This window comes from Cheilinus undulatus, linkage group 16 (genome assembly GCF_018320785.1).
Source record: "Cheilinus undulatus linkage group 16, ASM1832078v1, whole genome shotgun sequence".
In the NCBI taxonomy this organism is placed as follows: domain Eukaryota; kingdom Metazoa; phylum Chordata; class Actinopteri; order Labriformes; family Labridae; genus Cheilinus; species Cheilinus undulatus.
In genome coordinates, this window is record NC_054880.1 from 41,978,572 (window position 1) to 41,998,958 (window position 20,387).

A 20,387-nucleotide genomic window follows, 5' to 3' on the forward strand; every position below is an offset into this window, starting at 1 on the left:
TTACCACATAGACAAGTTAGACAAAAGTTCATAAGTTATCAAGCTCGTTTAAAAACAGGCAGTTTATGTGCCATCTCGGCCAAAATCCTTCAATACCCATAACCCTTGAGTGTCATAGTGGTGTCTCCGATTAACTGGGCCTCCGGTTACTATACTTAGCCCTAAAATGAAGGCTGTCCACTAGGGATGTGCACTGTATAAGGGTTACATTTTTTTTAGCAAAATAGCTGGCACAAGCAAACAAGTTGGTTGAACTAAATAACCCATCATTTTTATAAACACAGGCTTGAAATTCTGGTCTATAATGTTATTTTAAACTGTAATGAACCTCCCATCATTAGAGGCCGCTGTAGCTTCAGTTAATGGTTGCAACCTTCCTGTCTTAGCTTTCACATGGCACTTCACTGGACATAATTATGACAAGCTCAGCTTTAGCTTAGCAGTTAGCGTGCAGGAGGAACAGCAGGGCGTGACAGTTTTAAGTGTTTAATGGACATAAATTATAAAATGTGTAGGCTGTCGAAAGTGGAAATAGTTGCGTAGGACTACTCAACCAAATTGAAAAGAGGCCACATATCAAAGCACGATATTAATCTGCAAAGACGAACGAAGGCTGGCGTAGCTAGCTGCTAATGGTAGCCACGCTGTAGAGAGTAAATCAGGCTAACATCACCTACAATGACCCTGTGAGAAATCTGACTGTTTTCTAAGGATTTTCTCCTCTTTAGACTAGTCTGTCAAACAAAATTTAAATGAACATTTAGCAGAATGGAGGAATTGTCGCTTATGAACATCTTTACGGTTCACTGTTGGTGATGACAATACATTACCCCACAGTATGAAGCCCTGAATAATCAAACTACAAAATATTACAACATTGTCATTTCAAATATAAACACTGTAGTAGAGATAAATGTAGAAAAGAAGTACATATGTGGTTTAAAAGCTTGAGAAGTGATTACTAAAAATGAATAAAATTAATCACAATGGATTGTGGGACATTACAGAGTTAGTTCCTACCTCTTAGCAAAGAAATACAGTCTTGTGCTTTTGCCTTTTCTCCATTTTAAATGCCACTTTTTTGCCAAAGCCAGTGTTTTATAGTCACTGGTACTGGGGTAACTGGTTAGCTTGGTTCATGCATTGAAAGCGTTGTTGTAAGGATTTTGGAAAATTTCACTTCCATAACCAACACTGCTGATAAAGTGAGGGCGCACTGTTGAGCTCTATACCAAATTTATTCGTTAGTCCCTATCTTTATAAACAACACACGTCGCAGAAAATGAAGATATACATTTAAAATCTAAGTTTTTGTAAGTTTGGACCCTTACCCAGCACCTGGGACAGTATTTATTACTATAACCAGAAATCTCAAAGCCATTACTCTCTTTATACAGCCACCAGGATGAAAGTTTACAAAATCTTGGACAATTTTATGCATTTTTGGTGTGTCTGAGTCAATAATGGTGCCATTCAGGAAGGGAGGGGAAGCAATTCCTTATGAAATTATAGGTGAGTGCTAACATTAGGGACTTCACACGAAGTAAAGATTGTATCAGGATCACATTCAGTCAGTGTTCTGGGGCTGTAATGTAAGTTAAAATAAAACATATTGATCAATCTAGCTGATTACTTCAGGGATGTCCAAACTTTTTCCACAGAGGGCCACATACAGAAATATATTAGGATGACGGGGCCACTTTCATATTCCTCACCATGAGGATGTTAAAGTTAGTAAGACTAATCCAATCTAAGTTCTTACATACTTAGTGATTGAGTATGCCTAAATGGCTAGTTAATGGATGACAGGGCAAATGGAGAGTCGTTTTCAGGATTTTGGGGAGCCACTCAGATTTCAGGGGGCCCTGTTTAGCCCTGGCTACCACTGGCTCTGCTCCTGTAAATTTATTGGTGCTGCTATTTGCTGTGATAACCCATCAGGACATTATTAATCAAGATATCTTCTTGTCAAAATGTTTGTTTACAGATTTAACATGGTAGCACCGCTACCATGTTGTTTTCTGGTGCTGAAAACAAGAAGTACAATACAGTTAAGCTCAAGTTTTATGTTTTAATATTTCATTTTATCTCTAGAATTTGCTGCGGGCCAATCAAAAATGGGCCGCAGGCTTCATTTGGCCCCCAGGCCATAGTTTGGACACCCCTGGTTTACTTTTTCTTCGATCATCTCAACGTTTGTGATGGAGAGGAATGCAGGAACAGGGTGTTGGAGGACAATTATTGCCCTTCTTGTTCCCACATTGCTCTCATATTGTCAGGACACTACAATATGAAATCAACTGATTATGTCGCTGATTCTCACTTGCCAGTGAAGACATGGTGTAAGATTGGTTAACATGGAATATGGTCCAGATACTCATGGTATCTAGAGGATGAATCCTTAAAAAGCTTGTGATTTGCTGACTTTTCCTAGATGCACAGTCTTTGCCTTCTAATTTAACATACCAATTAAAACTATGAGAATGGCATATCATATTGTACATCAACATTTTTCCTAGTTAATGCCCCCTTATACCTTTGATGGTCCCCAGACTTCTCTTGCAGCACCATGAGGTTTATAGCTGTGAATTTTGAGTGAATTTTACCAACAACTCTGGAACATTCATTTCCCCCTCAGGAGTCATTTTAATAACATCTGACTAATTCTCAAACTTTCCTTCCAGCATGAGTATGAGTTTAGACTTTTAATTAGTCTGACACTTTGGTAAATGCCCAAATATTTGCAAAACTAATGATATTTCTTACAGAGTCTTGTTGAAACATGGAGTAAATTTGATGTAAATATAATGTTCCTTTAAGCATTCACATCAGAAAGGCTCTTATCATTTTTCACATTCAGTACTTTGTTGTGGAGAAAACAATCCATAGGCATGCTTTTCTATGCAGTGCATTAGGATTGCATTGCTACAGCTCACCTTCAGTATCACAAACAGGAAACCAGTATGCAAATCAGCCTGCATGACTAAACCTTTTTCATTGGAAGCCTTTCCAAAGCTCTTTATGGGGAGATGGATTTGCAGTTCTTGGTGAATATTTTATGCACTCCAGCCTGTGACTTGCATTTCAGATTAAAAGAAGAAATGTTTTAAAGTTTAAGGACAGGTCTCTACAGGTGTGATCCTACTAATTCTTGACATTTATATAGTTTGATCCACAGAGAAGGGGTCAATGTAATAAGGCACTGTTCTTAGTGATATTTCTCAAAGTTGCCACTCTACATCCTCATGTTCAGTCATCACTGAGTCTTGTTAAAATGTCATTGGTGATGTGACCCCATTTAGACTTCTTAGCTTCCTCTCGTCCTTTCAGATCTTTATAACTTTCTGTCTTTTTAACCGACACAGCAGACAGAGCGATATTCACACCCTGAAGTCAGCTTCAGAGGAGAAATGAGTAGCTGCCTTTCTTTCTCTTTTTATATCTCTGCCTCACTCTCTGTATCTCAGTTTGTGTTCCACCCAAGAGCAGGTGTTCAGGATTTCAAAGACACGTCTGCCCGTTCTTTGGCAGCCTCCACTTTGTGAATTTTGATACTGTACCAATCTCATTCTCTTTGATGTGTCTCCTCAGGGATTCAAAGGGAAAACCGGCCATACTGGCTTCCCAGGACAGAAGGTTAGCCAACAACTCTCTGCTTTACCATCACACTGTGTCCATCCGTTTGTGTCCTTACAGCAACTGTCTGTTGTTCGTGCATCAGGGCCAAGTTGTTTTATCAAACTGATGATTATCAAGACTCTCACCAGTACATGTCTGGGTTGTAATGATGGGCTTCACTTTCATCACTGTCAGAAGAATCATTAATCAAAATAAACACATTGCAAAAGTGTGCAAACACATTAATGAAACAGATACTTAATCAAAAATATAAAATAACTACTATATTTGTCACATTAAGATAACAACTCATTGTTCATTTACTGGCTTAAATATACTCCAACTGATCACTTTATTAGGTACACCTGTTTAACTGTCTGGAGGCGGTAAATGCATGTAGGCTCATGGTCAAGCAGATCTGCTAAAAGTCAAACAGAGCAAAAGAGCAGGGAACAAGAGTGACTTTGAATATGCCATGGTTGTTGGTTCCAGACTGCCTGGTCTGAGTACTTCAGAAACTGCTGATCTGCTGAGGTCTTCACCCATAATCATCTCTAGGGTTTGCAGAGAATCGTCAAGAGACCAAGAGAGAATACCATTTGAACAGCATTTCTCATTGCCAAAATATCTCTTTTGTAGCAGCAGTCAGATGAAAATGTCCAGACTGATACCAGCTTGTCTCTTTTTTTGGTTGCGGTTGGTGAAGCCGATCGCAACTGTTGCTTGGATGAGAGGCGGGTTCCATACTGGACTGGTCACCAGTAGGTGACAGTTAGTGCTTTCAGACAGACATGTTACTTCTGGTTCCGTTCTGGAGTCTCAGAACCTTGGTGCTTTCTGGTGAACCAGCGTTCAAGCCAGTTTAAGCATAAGGACATGATGGACGTGTATCGTCCAGTTTCACTTTTGCACAAGTCTTTCTTGCTGTCCCGGTATCCCTTCTTCAGTTTCTTGAGTTTATTCATTATTTGGTTTGGTGTTTAGGTGAACCCAGCCTTCACTGTCTCTTCCACAAATTCAGCATAAAATACCCCTCCTTGTATTGCTCTCCAGCTTTACCTTTACCTTTGCCCAACCTTGCAAAGCAGATGGTTTTTCCCATTTCCATAAATCTTACTTGTAAATCCATCCTGCAAAACGCCCATCTAAACCGTTTGGGCCCGGTTAGAAAGTGACAGGGCCAATCAGCATCGAGGGGCAGTACTTTCGAGCGCGCCGGAGTTGTGACGTAAGCAAGCAGTGAGAAGAGGCTGGTGCAGATATGGTGGAAGACATTAGCATGGATGCTGTTAGAGCATCAGTTTTATCAGAACTTGACAACATTTCTTTCATCAAAAGAATAACAAAGAACAGCAATGAGCAGTTTTCTTTTCAAAAATGAAAAAAGTTGTGTACTGACATGTCTACAGTTGCCATGGTCTGGTTCTGCAGCTCTCTATGGACTTTATTCATCGGTAGTGGCGTACTTCGGTTTGGGGCTACGACGTCACGTGTTTTGTTGCACTGATTGGCCCGTAAAGATGTGACAGACAGAACATTCATCCAATCATCCTCCAAGTTTTATTTTCCAAGTCTCTGTCCTTTCTCAAACACCGTCTATGGAAGGTTTACAAGATGGAGGTGTGAAACAAATCCATCTGGCTGTCAGGTTAGTCAATGCCCAGATTACAACCAAACATTTTGTCTCCCAACACTCCTGGCCTTCTGTTCATCTTAACAACCTAGAATGTGATACACCCCCTGATGGTGTCACAGTTCCCAGGAAAGAACCAACTATTCGCCGGCCGTTTCAAAATTAGGTTCAGGAACCAAAAAACAGCCTTTCCAGTCTGAAAGGTCAATGGGTGTAGGTTTACAATCTGGCACAAACAACATAAAAAGAAGCTGTCAGACCACTGCATGTTCAAAGTCAGGAACATCTCCTTTATTTTCATTTAAATGCTTTGTTTGATCTTCAGCAGATTATCTTAACCATGTGAACACGCCCACATTAATGGTTGATGCCATCTGATTGGATGATTAGATACATTAATGAGTAGTTGAACAGGTACACATAATAAACAGATAAAAAATAAGACTGTAATAATGATGATATTTTCTGTGTTTTATATGTTCTAAAACACAGAAGCAAAATTTCAAAATGTACTATCTCTCAGCATAGTTAAATGTTACCCAGTGTATGGAGGGCATAGCAGCTATGATTTCATACCATTTTAATGCAGCCATAAATGCTCAGAATGATTGGAACAAATTCAACATTCAGAAAAAAATAATTTAATGTAAATTCAGGGAAACACTTTGCAAACATGAATTCACTTGGGCTTCATAATTTTGTTGCATTCTTCAGCAATATTATTGCACATATGTCTGATGTTGTACAGGTCTCATTTCTGTCAGTCCAACAGTGTTTTTATGTTGCATCTTTTTAGGGTGAAGCTGGACCCACAGGTCCACCTGGACCTCCAGGCAGACCGGGCCATGAAGTTAGTACCTTTCTCTTTTCCCTCAAAACCCAACGTCCATTTAGGCTGGACTGAAAATTTTTCAAGCCTAAAGCAAGTGTACAGTGTATTTGTCATAGTCTGGGTAAATATGCACAGCTCAGAATGTCAATCTTTGACCTTTGCAGGGTGATCCTGGAACCCCAGGAACTCAGGGACGACCTGGACCCCCCGGTCACATAGTAAGCTTTCTGCCCTTTTAACCCTTAGCTTGTTTAATATTCAGTTTTTGTGGTGTGTGTGTGTGAGTAATGTGTGTATCTCCTTTTTTCATTAGGGTGCTACAGGTCCAGCTGGTCCACCAGGACCTCCTGGTCCCTCAGGAGTGGTAAGACCAATGCTCAAACATGACATCACACATGAATAGGTTTAGACATCTGTGAAGAATTGGAGTTGGATGCAGCTGTGGACCAGGATCTTTAAAGTTCACCTACAGGGATAACCATAAAAGTCACAGGGAATAAATATAAGACAAGAACAAACAAAATAGCAATGAGCCAAAACAAACAAGCTCCCTTAACTAAAAGTCACTGGATAAGGAGGAAATACAACATTGTTTAAAAGCAGATGACTGAAAAAAATAAGAGACCCAGGAAACACTTACCAAAACACAAGGGCTGCCAGGAGACCTTTAGAGAGAACACAAAAGGTTAGGGTAGAAAAAAGACCAACCCAGCAACACTAACAACCCTCTTACACACTAATGAGAATTAAGTGATATTATAAACCATAATTTGTGCATCCAAGCAGTCATTTTTTCCTCTCAGTTGCCCTTCTTGTACTTGTCACTGCCCTTGTGTTGATTTTAGTTTGGATTATGAGATTTTTTAAATGCTTTCTAATATCATAGTTTCTCTTTGAATTTTTAAAAATGATTGAACTGCTGACAGCAAAGTTGCTCATGATAGCAATAAGTCTTGGTGTATTTAGCCCAGTTTGTAGTGTAAAACCCAGCACAGAACTGTGAGAAGCAATGTCAAAGCCATGCATTCAGACCTGGCTGTTTGGAAATAATCTAAATTAGGATTGCATATGAAATTGGCCCAAATCTGCCACAAAACCTGGCCTAAAATTATCTAGTGTGAAGCCAGCCTTAGACGGACTGAAAACCTAGAACAAACACAACAGCACACACTCAGAAACCACAAAGAAAGAAGCTCTCACTATCTCTGATGTTGAGATAATGGGCTCTAATTTCGTGGCGCAGCACAGGGTGGCGTAGCGTGGCGCACCCCGTGCAGTGGTAATTTCGTCCGGTGCACCACCGTGCGCAGTCAGTTTGGCAATTTGGTAGACCGGGCTGTGCCGAGATGGGTGTGGCGGCGCACCAGGGGGAGGTGTCGACAGATTCAGCTTGGCGCAGTGACAATTTCGTGCCAAAACACTGCGCGGAAGGTGCGCTGAAAGCCCGCCAGCCTTCAACCTGGTCTATTCTCGGCGCAGGCGAAGCGTGCCCGGTGTAGTGGTAATTTGGCTGACAGGCGCGCAGTGCGCACACGTCACCAAAACCTCACAGGCAGGTTTCCAGAGTGTCAGGCACATTTCAATGCAAAAAACAATCACAGCAACCACTATTTAATGTAACCGTCTGAACCAGCATATACATTTGTATCTATATAAATTGTCCCGTCACATCTGATGTCAGATCAAAGATGTTTGTCACGCGTTCACATCTCTCAGCCAACCACAAACAGCCATGGCATCCGATACGGAGTATATATTCGGCTTCTATCATCTCATGAAATTCAAAAGAAAAGAAAAAAGAGAGAGACACTTGCTGAATAAATGTAAGTCAGTCGGTGTCTTATGGATTTACCTGTGATTGCCCATATTTCTGTGTTTTAATCTTAATTCTTAACGTGATCTAAAAAGATGGAGTACATTATTGCAAGGAGGATGAGGAGGAGATACCGGGAGAGAATATATCACCAAAGGTTCTCCTATTTGGCGATGACAGAGCAGGAATGCAGATGGATCACAAGCATGATGCCTGGATTAGCCTGCTGCTGTGTTTAATGTAATTGTCACTTAATTTTGTACTCCTATTCATGACACAGGAACAGATGACATCTGTCCCGTGAGGTGGTCCACACGGTGAAACGCATCGTGGCCTCTGATGCACAGCCCGGTGGCCACTGTGTGCCTTCTTTGCTCTGACAGCTTTTTTTTGGCCCTTCTCCTTACATCATTGAACCGTTTTTTTACATTGGGCAGCGGTTCTCAGAATATCTGGGCAAACTTGATTGACAATATTAGTAACTTCCTCCCAGGCAGTTTTTGCATCATCAGTCCTTGGAGTCCTTGCCCGCAGCGCATTTAAAGGCAAGGAGAGGCGTTCATTTGATTGGTGAAGATTAACCTCAGCTGTGTTAAACCCACTCACGCCTTCTCTCCTCCCTCTTTGCCACTTGTGCCGGTGGGAGGGACGGAGGCCTGGGTGCGCCACGTTGCGCCGTACTGCGCCAGACTGCGCCGTGCAGGAAAATTGCAAAATGCCCTGGACACACCCCGTTGTTGGGCACAGGCGTGGCGTAGGGCAGGTGTGCCGTGCCTGCGCCTGGTCTACGAAAATAGAGCCCAATGAGTCAGCTCTGAACACTGAAACTCAGAGGTATATGTAAGCTTACACACCTGGCCTCAATCAGAGCCAATTACACACACCTGACCCTGATTCAAGATGATTTTCTCCAAAGTCAGTGAGAAACCAGTGCTAAAATCTGTTACATGCTACTAGATATGTCTGTTTTCATATGCTTCTGCTCTTAAATGTACCATGTGCAGCTGTCATACTTTATGTTTATTCTGCATATTTAACGTTCAATATTGTTTGTCATTTCTTTTACTACACAGGATTTATAACTAAAGCATTAATTCTGACAACAGAGGCTAGTCAGATTGAAACACAAAGACACCACGCTGCAAAAACTCAAATTTTATGCGTGTGCATACGTCTAATTTCTAGTCAAAAGTATTGTTTCATTTATGATTAGCTACACTGAATTGACATGCCAGGATAAAAAACTCTTTCTGGGATGAGAATGAACGTCTTCCAATTGGACAGCCTTAAGTAATTTATAGAGTGGTGCAGGAATGAGTCCTAAAATGCCAAATAAGTTAGCATTTTAGCACTTCCGGTTCCCTCGTCTGAAAGCCTATGGGAATTTCGAATGTGTTTTCAGATAAATGCCTAAAATAAGGTCTGTGCTAAACACAAGTTCAGGAGAGTTTAACGTTTTATCCTACAACATAAAATACATCTGAAACATACCTCATCTTTTAATTGTTTATCTTTTCACGTCCTAATAAAGACGGTTGCTAAAAGATAGCTAACAAGGACGACAAATGTCATCATCCGAAGCAACTGAGCCGTTCAGCTGTATCTGTGTGTAATGACGTAAATTCAGTCGACCGTGTTGTAGTTCAATATAGCATGATGTTAGCTTTTTACTTTCGCCAGTTAGATTAACGAACCAGATATGATGCTTATATTATCAATTTGTGAAGATTATCTTTATGAACAAAACGTGTAAGTTTCATAAACTTTTAATGGGCACAGAGCTTATGTTCAGCAATAATCCAAAAACCCAATGAAAAATCCCATAGGCTCAACGCCGAGGGAACCCATGCAACGCTAACTTCCAGGTTTGCCTGCAACATTAAGTCACGACTGCACCACTGTATACATTTAAACATCTAATTGCAGGACATTCAACATGTGAATTTCACTCCTGCAGTGGCAGATGAGTTACCTATAACAGGGAATTCAAGACTTTCTTATTTCATATTAGAATGAGATGTTTATCTGGGGTTTAACTGGTGAATGTGGCTTCGAAAGAGTGTAAAGATAATTTTTGACTCAAAAGTTGTGAAGGGATAGAGGCAGATGCCGGAGGAAATGAGAGGAAGATGCAGAAAGAGAGAAGTAAAGGAAGGAAAGAAAAGAGGAAGATGCAGGAAAAGAGAAGATGAAGAGAGAGAGAAGAGGAAGTTGCAAAAAGAGCTAAGATGGAAGGGCAAGAAGAGCAAACCTCGAAAGTCAGGAAGAAAAGAAGAGGAAGATGCAGAAATCAAGAAAAAGGAGGATACAGAAATAAAGAAAGAAACATTAGGAAAGGGAAGAGGAAGTTGCAGGGTGAGAGATATGCACAAATTGAAAAAAAAGAGCAAGTGAGAGATGCAGAACGACAAAATGGATGCATGAAAAAACAAATTTCATTCTATATGATAGAATTTCTCATTTTTTCAAACCATAAGTTTGATACATATTTCAATTGCTATTAATTTATTGTTGTATAAAATACATAATTTATTCATTCCTTTGAATGTTTTCTTTGGCAATGCAACAGATTTTTTTCTTTTTTTTTCATCCAAGTAAAGCTCCTACAGTTTAACTACAATGAATTTAATATCATGCACTTGTTTAATTGTGTAATTGGTTACGTGCTGCTGCCACCACATAGTAATGTTTGCATGCACAGAGAATCTCTGAGTTTTCTTATTGAGTTAATAACCAGCTTCACTGATGCTTAATGAGATCTCCTCTGTTGGGGCTGGAAAAGCAAGGTAACTGACAGACACCTTGGCTAGATTTTATTTGCTTTGTAGTCCTGGCCTCAAAAGTAACCATTGCAATCTATACTGAAACACCTTCACCCAGAGTAACCTCCGTTGTTACCTTTATAATTAAAGCCCTGCTTTGTTGTACAAACAGCACAGGGAACAAGAAGTACATGTTGTGTCTAATTAGATGTATAATGATTGAACGTCTAAACATTTTTTATGGTGAGCAACATATTTTTTCTATTTGTATTGTGTTGTACATGTGCTAGAGAAAGGAAGAGGAGGAAAGAAAACACATTTAAAATTCAACCTTCCCCTGCAGGGTATTAAAGGAGATAAAGGCCAATCCGGTGAGCGGGGTATCCCAGGAATGGGAGGGCCTCCAGGACCACCAGGGCATCCAGGGCCATTGGTTAGTACCTCTTCACCTCTAGATCTGTCACCCATAATGAAGCCGTTTTAATAAATTATCATCCAAGCTGCTACTCTGCTGAAAATATCTCATTCTTTTTCCTTGACTTTTTGTTTCAGGGTGAGCCTGGCAATGACGGTGCTGCGGGTAAAGATGTGAGTAATGTCTGGGTGTGGTGTTTGTCCCCATTAAAGTATAATAGCCAGAGATGGATGTGGCGATGTGTATATTTCATTCCCTTGATGGATATTTCTTTCTTTGTTTTGACAGGGCACGGCTGGTCTGCCAGGGGACATGGGGCCGCCGGGTCAAAAGGTACTGAATCAGGGTGAGACGATGTATTATGTGATAGTGTGTCGTCAAGGCGGGCATCCATCAAACGTTACCTCAGCAGATCATCTGAATTCAGTGAACGTGCTCCCTTGTTCGGTTTCTTTTAGCTCAGGGAGGTCGGCACACCACGCTGCTGAACACGCTCTCTCTCTCACTCCCTTCATTTCTGCCCATTCAGCACCCGCACTTAACACAGTCATCAGTTCACTAACCCTCTCAGACCCACCCATCGACACCCTCCTTCCTCCTCACCTCACTTCACCCCCTGGGCGAGCTGGCAGCCAGCTGCCTGCCAGACCTCTGTAGCTATAAGAGCCTGTTGGAGCCTCTCCTTACAGCACTGTAGGTGGATACAATGATAAAGTTATTCTCTGCCTCTGGGATAATGCTATTAAGCAAGAGGAGAGATGCTAGATGAGGCTATTTGTCACGCTGACAGGATGGCATTGTCAGGGTTTTAGCTGCACAGAATAGAACAGAGGAGAAAGACAAGAACGGACTCCTCTATTCTCCTCCCTCCCCTCTGTTTCAAGAGCCACTTGTCTGACGTGACACGTAAACATTAGACGTCCATTATGGGCTTCTTTGTCCTCGATAAATCACTGTCGCTAATGCAGCACCACTGTTTTGTTAAGTTTATTTAAACCACACTAATGGTGGGCTCTTCTTTTTACTGTAGATAGTGATAGCTTGGTGAAAAAGCAGCTTTGCTTGTGCCTGCTCGATATTTGCTGAAATATAGAGTCCTCATTAGGTCTCTAAGAACCCGCAAAATATTCAAACTACTGAAGAGGAAAACATAGCTAGCGAGAAAAGCTTTATGAAGAAAAGTAGCTGTTACCAATGGTGCATGGTGTCAGCTTCATCTGTTTATAGACTGAAAAATGAGACTGGAAGTGCCACTGATGATGAAGGGTTAGCTAAAACCTGGCGGACTAAAAGGGACCCCACACATGATTGATATCACAGTTTCGCTCTTAGTTCGTTGCAAGCAACGAGAAGACCAAAACAGCACAACACACACCAAGAGATTCACACACCAACAACCAGATTCTCCACACTTAAAACTCAAAATCTTGCTTGATCAAACAAGATCCACAACGTTGAGTCTGTGTGGATAAGTCTCAGTTGAGCCTCCACATCAGGACACTGCAATTTTACTCCATTCTTCTTTGCAAAACTGCTTGAGGTTTATGAGTTTGCACAGGGATCAGGCGTGAACAGCAAACTCTCTGTTGGACTGAGCTCTGGGCTTTGACTCTATGCTACGGGTCTTTAGCCACGATTCCATCAGGTGGTCCAATTTGATTGAGTTCAACTTGGTATGGTTCGGTATGCTGAACACTAAAATAGTTAGCGTTTCCACAGACATGCTGTTTTTTAATAACTAAACCTTAATCATGTCAACTACGGCTAGTACACATCTTCAGCTGATGTGTACCAAAACATTTTCAGTCGTACCGGTCCGATAATATTCTCTAGTCTACAACAGTTTATACAACATAATATAAAAGTTTAGAGCTGTATCAGGAGAATTTGTCACATAAGAACTAAATGTTTGACTGGTGTTAAAATCAAACTAGATTAAGTCAGAAATCCTGGGTGCATTGATCTCTTTTTAAAAAAGGCTACCCTAAGTTTTACAAGCACGTTCAGCAACCACAGAGTGATCTTTTCACAAGTTACCTAAAGTAAGGAGTAGATGAACAACAAGTTACAGAAAATCACCTGATCTACAGCTCCGTTTTCACAAAACTTCAGCATTAATTTAGTTCCCCAGCCATCGCGGATAGACCAGGCTGATGTGAGCCCTCAGGCTCTGCTTTGTGTACTTAAATTCAGGTCCAGATAAACGTCAGGAAACTTGATTTGTGTCCCCATATTGATATCTACAGACTAGGAAACATTATGGATCTCTGTCGAGTCCAAATATCCCTGATTTAAACAGATATGCTCGCTCCTAAAAGAGCAGACTTCTGTGTTTTGCAGCCTGAAGCTGAGCGGTAGTGTCGCGCACTGATGTGACATCAGTGCAAACCCTTGTTAGTGTGTTTAGCTCCACCTTTTTGGGTAATATAGGTATGGAAGGGTGCTACAAAGTGGGACGGTACGAGTCATTTTTGGGACCCCTCTACTTTTCCTATATGGAAACGTCCAAAAATGTGTACCATGCTGTACCAAACTGAACCGGACTGCTCTGTGGAAACGACCTAGTTTTCTTGCTGGGGAATAAACCTTCCCCCAAGCTACAGTTTCTTGAAGACTGAATAAGGGATTTTCTCATATTTTGCTGCGTTCATTTTAGTTTCTACCTTTACTAGACTTTCTGGGCCAGCTGCCAAGAAGCATCCCCACAGCATGATGCTGCCACAACTGTGTTTCACAGTGGGGATGATGTGTTTGTGGTGATGTGCAGTGTTTTGAGTCAGTGGTGCTTTCTGATGGCCAGAAAGCCCCATTTTGGTCTCTTCAGACCAAAGAACTTTCTTCCACTTGACCAATGATTCTCCACATGCCTTTCAGCAAACACTAAATAACCTCATTATCCTCCCTTCCCTTTTTTCTTCTTAATAACCATCCAGTAATCAGGCCATTAGTACCCTTGTTCTCTTTTTTTCAGAATGATTTTTGGGCTTTATGCACCTCTATTTTTGAGAGAGGAGGTAGAGAAGGAGAAATAGATTCAGAAGCAGGGATGAATTAGTGGCATGCATGAAAGGAGCCACAGTTCCACCTGTGTATGGGTTCAGCCTAACCACTACGCCATCTGTGCCAAAGAAGTAGGGGGGATCTCACCCAAGATTGGCATGAGTTTTTTGAGTGTGTGCCCTGCTAAAAGCTGGCAAAACACTGGACGGTTTTGGATTCGAAAAACTGATTTACAGGCATGGGAGACCACAGACATAAGGGCAGTTTGACTTGATTTAATAAAAAAATTCTCTAAGTCCACTCAACAGAAGTTTCAGCCAGATTGCCAGGCCAAACACCTGCCATTTGTACCAATGATTTCACAGTGAAGATAAGAGATCTATCAGAAATTCGCACGATCAAACATAACAGATTTTGGAGGTTCTGACTTGACTTGGAGCAGTGAAAACATGTACTGACATCACACTATTTGGACAAACAGTTGCTTTCTCCAAGGGTTTATTGGTGTTATGCACCTCTGATCAAATATGGCCTTGGATGAGGCTTAAAACCATCTCGTGTCTTGCCAGCAGCTGTTGAATTTAATAGTTCCTTTTAAAGAATGAAACAAGCATGCTTTACTTTTGTTTGTAAGTGAGCTTTTGCTGCACTAATAGGCTAGTGACCTTTTTGGGCATCCTCAGGCTGTTTTTCCTTGTTTACAGACTTAACACTAGCATTTCATTTCAAAATCTTCAACTTTAGTGGGAAGTGATTTTTGTTCTTCATGTAGTTCCACAGATGAAAGAGGATTATCTTACATGTTGATTTGTCTATAAGGTAAGCATGGAAAGAGGGCATGTATTTTATTTACTCCATTTTCCAGCAATTACTAATCTCACTGAGGTCAGCCCTACACATAGGTCTGTATGTCCCTGACTGACTGAGTGACTGACTGAGTGACTCTACTTTCAGAGGCATGCATACAGAGTTGCGCTGTGGGCGGGGTTTAGTTGGACTGAAAACTGTTGGTAATGGCTGCCTCCAGTGTGGTGAATACCTCGGACATACTGTAGCTTAAGATTAAGAACTGGACCATGTTTCTGTGTGAAATAAAGAATTAAAACAACCCTAAAAGCTTTTCATGTTGTGAAAGATGTTTTCGTTCTTCTGCCAACCTGCTTTGGCATAACTATGGGATAGTTATGGGGAAAAAGTTAGTTGTTGTGTGAATGCTTGTATACAGTGGCTGCTTGTGGAGTGATTAGCTCAGAATTAGCTGCAGCAGTACTTTTGCCAGAACTGGACAACATTTCTTTATTACAACAAGCACAGAGGGCAACACAGAAAGCCTTCCATAACAGAAAAGATGTTTTCAGTCTTCTGCCGACCTGCTTTAGCATGACTTTGTGAGAACTACAGGGAAAGAAGTTAGTTGTTGCAAGTGGTTGTATACAATGCCTGCTAGTGAAGTGATTGGCTTGGAATTAGCCACAGTGGCAGTTTTGTCCACAAGACACAATTCATTCAGGCATTTTAATAGGCATCCCAGATAGTTGCGGTCAGTCATATTCTAGGGTTTTACTTAGTCTTGTATCCTTCAGATCTCTTTTTATTTTTCCTATATCATACTATAACAAATGCTTCTCCCTTTATCTCGGTAATGTGAAAAGAGGGTAAATTTCTGGCTATCGAAAAAACAATCAACAGGTCGCTGTGCCAGGCCATGGTCCACACTCATATAGGAAATAAAGCCTTTTTCTTTATTTTTGTGCTTTTCAAGCACTGAGGATATGAGGTAGGACTAAAAAAGTCAAGCTCAGAAGCAAATAATTGGAAGCCAATCACTACTGCTGGAAAATGAAGTAAATAAAATGTAAGGATGCAAGCCTACTTTGGAGAGCACATTTCAGCAACAAAGCAAATCAAAGTGCTTCATACAAAGAGTTCTAAAGCGCCATGACAAGGAGGATTTTTATATTAGTTTAACAATTTAAACGTCGAAGGGAAGTCAAAACAAGGTCATTATTTTCTTTCTTTTTCAAATCAGTGAATAAATGATTTTTGAAAAGGTGGTGGATGCATAAAATTACTGATAATAGTAGTTATTATTCAATTAGCACAAACCTGTTTAAAATGATGAAAGTGTCTCACATGTCATGACTGGAATTGTTATTTTTCTCCCCTTTTATGAGCTAATTTAGGGCTTTTCACGGTTTTGTCTTCTATCGTTTTAACATTAATGCGCGAGTGTTTGTGTGTCTCCCAGGGTGAGCAAGGGGCCCAAGGCCTTAGAGGTCCTCCTGGTCCTCCTGGCAGACCAGGCCCTGCAGGTGTTGGGGGTTACCAAGCCAAGGATGCACAGCCCATGATGGGCCCCATCGGACCCAGAGGAGAGAGGGGAAGTCCGGGCCCAGAGGGGCCTGCAGGGCTTCCAGGAACTCCAGGGTCACCAGGAAACGATGTGAGATACACGTTTATTACAGTCTGTGCACCTTGCTTAAAGTTTTTAACCAGCTTTAAATTATTTACTCTCCAGCTTAGCTCTGAGAGGAGGAAATGACAAATTGTACAATGGCCAGAGGCATTCGCCAGCTCCATCTGCTCCTGTAAATAATGATTTTTCTAATTATCTACCTTGATGAATGCTCTCTCCTTTGTTTTTCTCCTCATTTCTCTGCTCTAAAACAGGCTGTAGTCAATTATGATGAAATCAAGAACTTCATCCGCCAGCAGGTCATCAAGGTCTTTGATGGTGAGGGCATGTGTTAATCTCTGCTAATGCACATTGTTACGGGATCATTTACCCTGCAAGATTCTGCAGTTTTTAGACGAGAGGAACATTTTTTTTCCTCAGATGAACATCTCTCTGTGAGCAAATTATTTGTAGACTCCTCTGGGACACGGCTGCTCTTGCTGCTTTGTTTGTTATTGTGGCTTTCTCCTCCTCTTCCCCAGAGAGAATGGCCTACTACATGTCTCGCATGCAGATGCCTGTAGAGATGGTGGCATCTCCAGGCCGGCCCGGACCCCCAGGAAAAGATGGTGCACCAGGTAACCCTGGAGCCCCCGGATCACCAGGAATCCCAGGAATGATTGGCAGACAAGGTCGTCCAGGAGGCATCGGACCCCCAGGTCTGTTAGACCACTTACGTGTACTCTTAAGCTTACTGTAAACCATCAGACAGCCATGGTCAAAATGTGCAACTCTCTCTGTTTGCAGGGCCACGAGGACCACAAGGAGTAAAGGGAGATAAAGGTGTAGGAGAGATGGGAGATATAGGACCTCCAGGAGCACCAGGTATTATAAAGTACCCCACTGACCACAAACAGAAAACATGGTAGCCCATTGATGATTTGTGACATGGGCCTGCCACAATTTAACATACTAGAATCACTGTCCCCTGGGTGAATTATTATTATTGTAACCTGATATACCAGATAGACTTTCATATATCCAGAGCATAGGACATCTGGGACACCTTCCATACCAAGTGTTTGAATATGGCGGGACTTTCTCTTTATTATTCTCAGAAGATGAATAAACCAAACTCTGTCTGTCACATGTATTATGAGCAAATCAGAGTGACAAGACAAAATGAGTTAGCAGGCATGCACAGCTCCAGTAGTAACATGAGATGGCAGATGCTATCATAGTTTTCGAACGGCGGAGCTTGTTGGTGGATAAAACTCATCAGCTGGTTGAAAAAGTGCAAAAACACATCTGCCAAGAAAAGCTTTCAGTGTGGTTCTTTGCTCATCTTTCAAAAAAGAAATGCTGTCCAAGTCCGTTAAAAACTGCTGCTAAAGCTACATCTGAGCTAATCGCTCAAATAGCAGCCATACTAGCTTTCTCCATTCATCCATTTTCTTCAGCTTATCCGGGGTTGGGTCGCGTTGGCAGCAGGCTAAGCATGTCAACCCAGACATCTCTCTCCCCAGCAACATTTTCCAGCTCCTCCTGGGGGCTCCAATGCGTTCCTAGGGTTAGGGATGAGATATATAATCCTTCCAGCGAGTTCTGGGTCTACCCCAGGGTCTTCTTCCAGTTGGACGTGGATAGGGAGGCAACCAGGAGGCATCCTGATCAACAGACGAACCACCTCAACTGGCTCCTTTCGACACGAAGGAGCAGCGGCTCTTCTTCGAGATCCTTCCAGATGTCCGAGCTTCTCACCCTATCTCTAAGGTTGAGCAGATACCATCCTGGGGAATCTCATTTCGATCGCTTGAACCTGTGATCTCATTCTTACAGTCCTTACCAAGAGTTCATGACCATAGGTAAGGGTTGGGACGAAAACTGACCAATAAACTGAGAGTTTTGCTTTCCGGTTCAGCTCCCTCTTCACCATGACGGTGCAGTACAACGTCTGCTCTGATCCACCTGTCGATCTCACAGTCCCTTCTACCCTCACTCTTGAACAAGACCCTGAGGTACTTGAACTCCTTCACTTGGGGCAAAGACACTCTCCCCACCTGGAAGGAGCAACCCACCATTTTCTGGCATACTGGCTTACTGTAAAACCAAATCCCATTCGTGACCATCCAAAGTCACCAGAGCCACTGCTGCCAGCCTTGAGAACAACCAAACCTTGTCTGCGCCTGCTGCCTTATTTCCCTCAGATAATGCTGATTGGTCCTGTCCGTTCTCTGACCTGGCAAAGGGAAATAAACAGACTTCCCAACAGTTTTAAGGTTTATCTCCAAGAAGCATTGTTCCAACAACTCTTCACTATTCCATTAACATCACCTTACTAATATTTAGGTTTTTGAGTATGTACAGTACAAGGTTCAAGGTTTGCAATAGTGCAGTAATCATTACTACTTTGCCTCCATTTCCTCTCCTCTTCCAGGTGTCCCAGGCCCCCCAGGTTATGGTAAGATGGGACCTCCAGGTCCTGTTGGCCAGCAGGGAGTTCCTGGAATCCCAGGCCCTCCTGGTACGCCTGGTTCGAAGGGAAACGATGGCCGCTGTAATCCCGGTGACTGTATGAGCCATCAAGTAGAGTACAGCCCCAAGGGCCCGCCCATTAAAGGCCCCTGGTAGAGGGCTGCAGGAGAGGGGACTGAACCAAAGAGACTACAAAGAATACAGGAAGCCAAAGACGGTGACCCAGAGATATTAAACCTGACCACAAGATGTTATAAAAGAAGCTCCTTTGTTGTTGAATTGTAAAGATTAAACCACACAGATTTCCTCTGTTCATTTGAGCAAAAGCCTTCATTTTTCTCTATCGGCCCCGCTGGAATGAGGCCTGCAAGGAAGCACCAGTAGCACATTTTTATTGCATCATCCTTTTTCTGGTATGAATACTAAATCATTGCCTCTGATTGTGGTCTCACCTCTTTTTCTTGCCTTGTTTCACTCCTTTGGTACATCTTCAAACAAGCAAAGAGAACCTGTATATTTTTTTCTCATTTAACTCTGGCTTCCTCTGTTTTCTTTTATTCCCCTTCATAAATCCATATTAAGAGGACATACACAATTACTGTAGCACTTTGCTTCCACCACTCATATCTCTTTTCGTTTCTCACAGACTCACATTCAGAGTGCAGCTCATGCATTTCTAATATTCCGTCTCAGAGCTTGTGGCGTATGCCAATTTGACCCAGAGATTTCCCTTAGAAATGTATTTCCCGTTCAGTCAAAACAGATGTCAAAAATGTGCATTCATACCCTCTTTGATGGATTCGACTGTCTTGTATATATTTATATTTATATATAGTGGCTTTTTATACTTTTTCAACAGATTTGATAAAGGACTTTGCATGGCCGGCCGATTGTGTTTCATTCTAAGAGGAAATAAAGCAACTTTAAATACCAAAGGGATATTTAAGTTTTAAGAATGGATTAAATGTTCAGTAAAAACAAATTATTTATGATTTATTATTACCTGAGAAGGCATATTGGCTTTTGTAACCATTGCTTAAGTTAATTGTCTTATTTTAAAGGCAGCCCATCTGACAAAACAAGCCTTCCATCTCATTTTGTACTCCATAGTAGCTGTAATATCCATCTGTCTGCTTCACCAGGCACTTGTTTAAGAAAATGAGCAATAGTGCAGCTTATTCTCCTCATGTACTGTAATGCAACTCACTGAGCACTGCCACCAAAGCCTCACGATCTTGCAGAGATTCAGAAAACAGCCTGTAAAGCATCACAAAAGATGCTTTGTAAGGTGACTGGTAATGTATCATTTTTATACGTGGACATTTTAACCACCACATCTCTAGTTTAAACCGCAGTTTAAACTATGAGCCAGAGCTTTTATTTTTCACAACCTAACCCATTGGACATGTTTGACCTTATGCTGAATAAAATTGCTTTTCAAAGA

At 41.6% G+C, this 20,387-nt stretch overlaps 1 protein-coding gene across 4 annotated transcripts in view; it reads left to right on the forward strand.

The window, feature by feature from the left end:
- The window catches only part of col16a1 (collagen, type XVI, alpha 1), a 169,189-nt gene extending 148,802 nt beyond the window's left edge, over positions 1 to 20,387 (forward strand). For all 4 annotated transcript variants that reach the window (XM_041808222.1, XM_041808224.1, XM_041808225.1 and 1 more), the window contains 12 exons: positions 3,592 to 3,636; positions 6,048 to 6,101; positions 6,248 to 6,301; positions 6,397 to 6,447; positions 11,002 to 11,091; positions 11,211 to 11,246; positions 11,362 to 11,406; positions 16,322 to 16,516; positions 16,744 to 16,807; positions 17,011 to 17,187; positions 17,276 to 17,353; positions 18,906 to 20,387. In XM_041808222.1, coding sequence (XP_041664156.1) covers positions 3,592 to 3,636; positions 6,048 to 6,101; positions 6,248 to 6,301; positions 6,397 to 6,447; positions 11,002 to 11,091; positions 11,211 to 11,246; positions 11,362 to 11,406; positions 16,322 to 16,516; positions 16,744 to 16,807; positions 17,011 to 17,187; positions 17,276 to 17,353; positions 18,906 to 19,099 — 1,083 coding nt within the window. In that variant the 3' untranslated portion in view covers positions 19,100 to 20,387. The remainder of the gene's footprint in view (positions 1 to 3,591; positions 3,637 to 6,047; positions 6,102 to 6,247; positions 6,302 to 6,396; positions 6,448 to 11,001; positions 11,092 to 11,210; positions 11,247 to 11,361; positions 11,407 to 16,321; positions 16,517 to 16,743; positions 16,808 to 17,010; positions 17,188 to 17,275; positions 17,354 to 18,905) is intronic.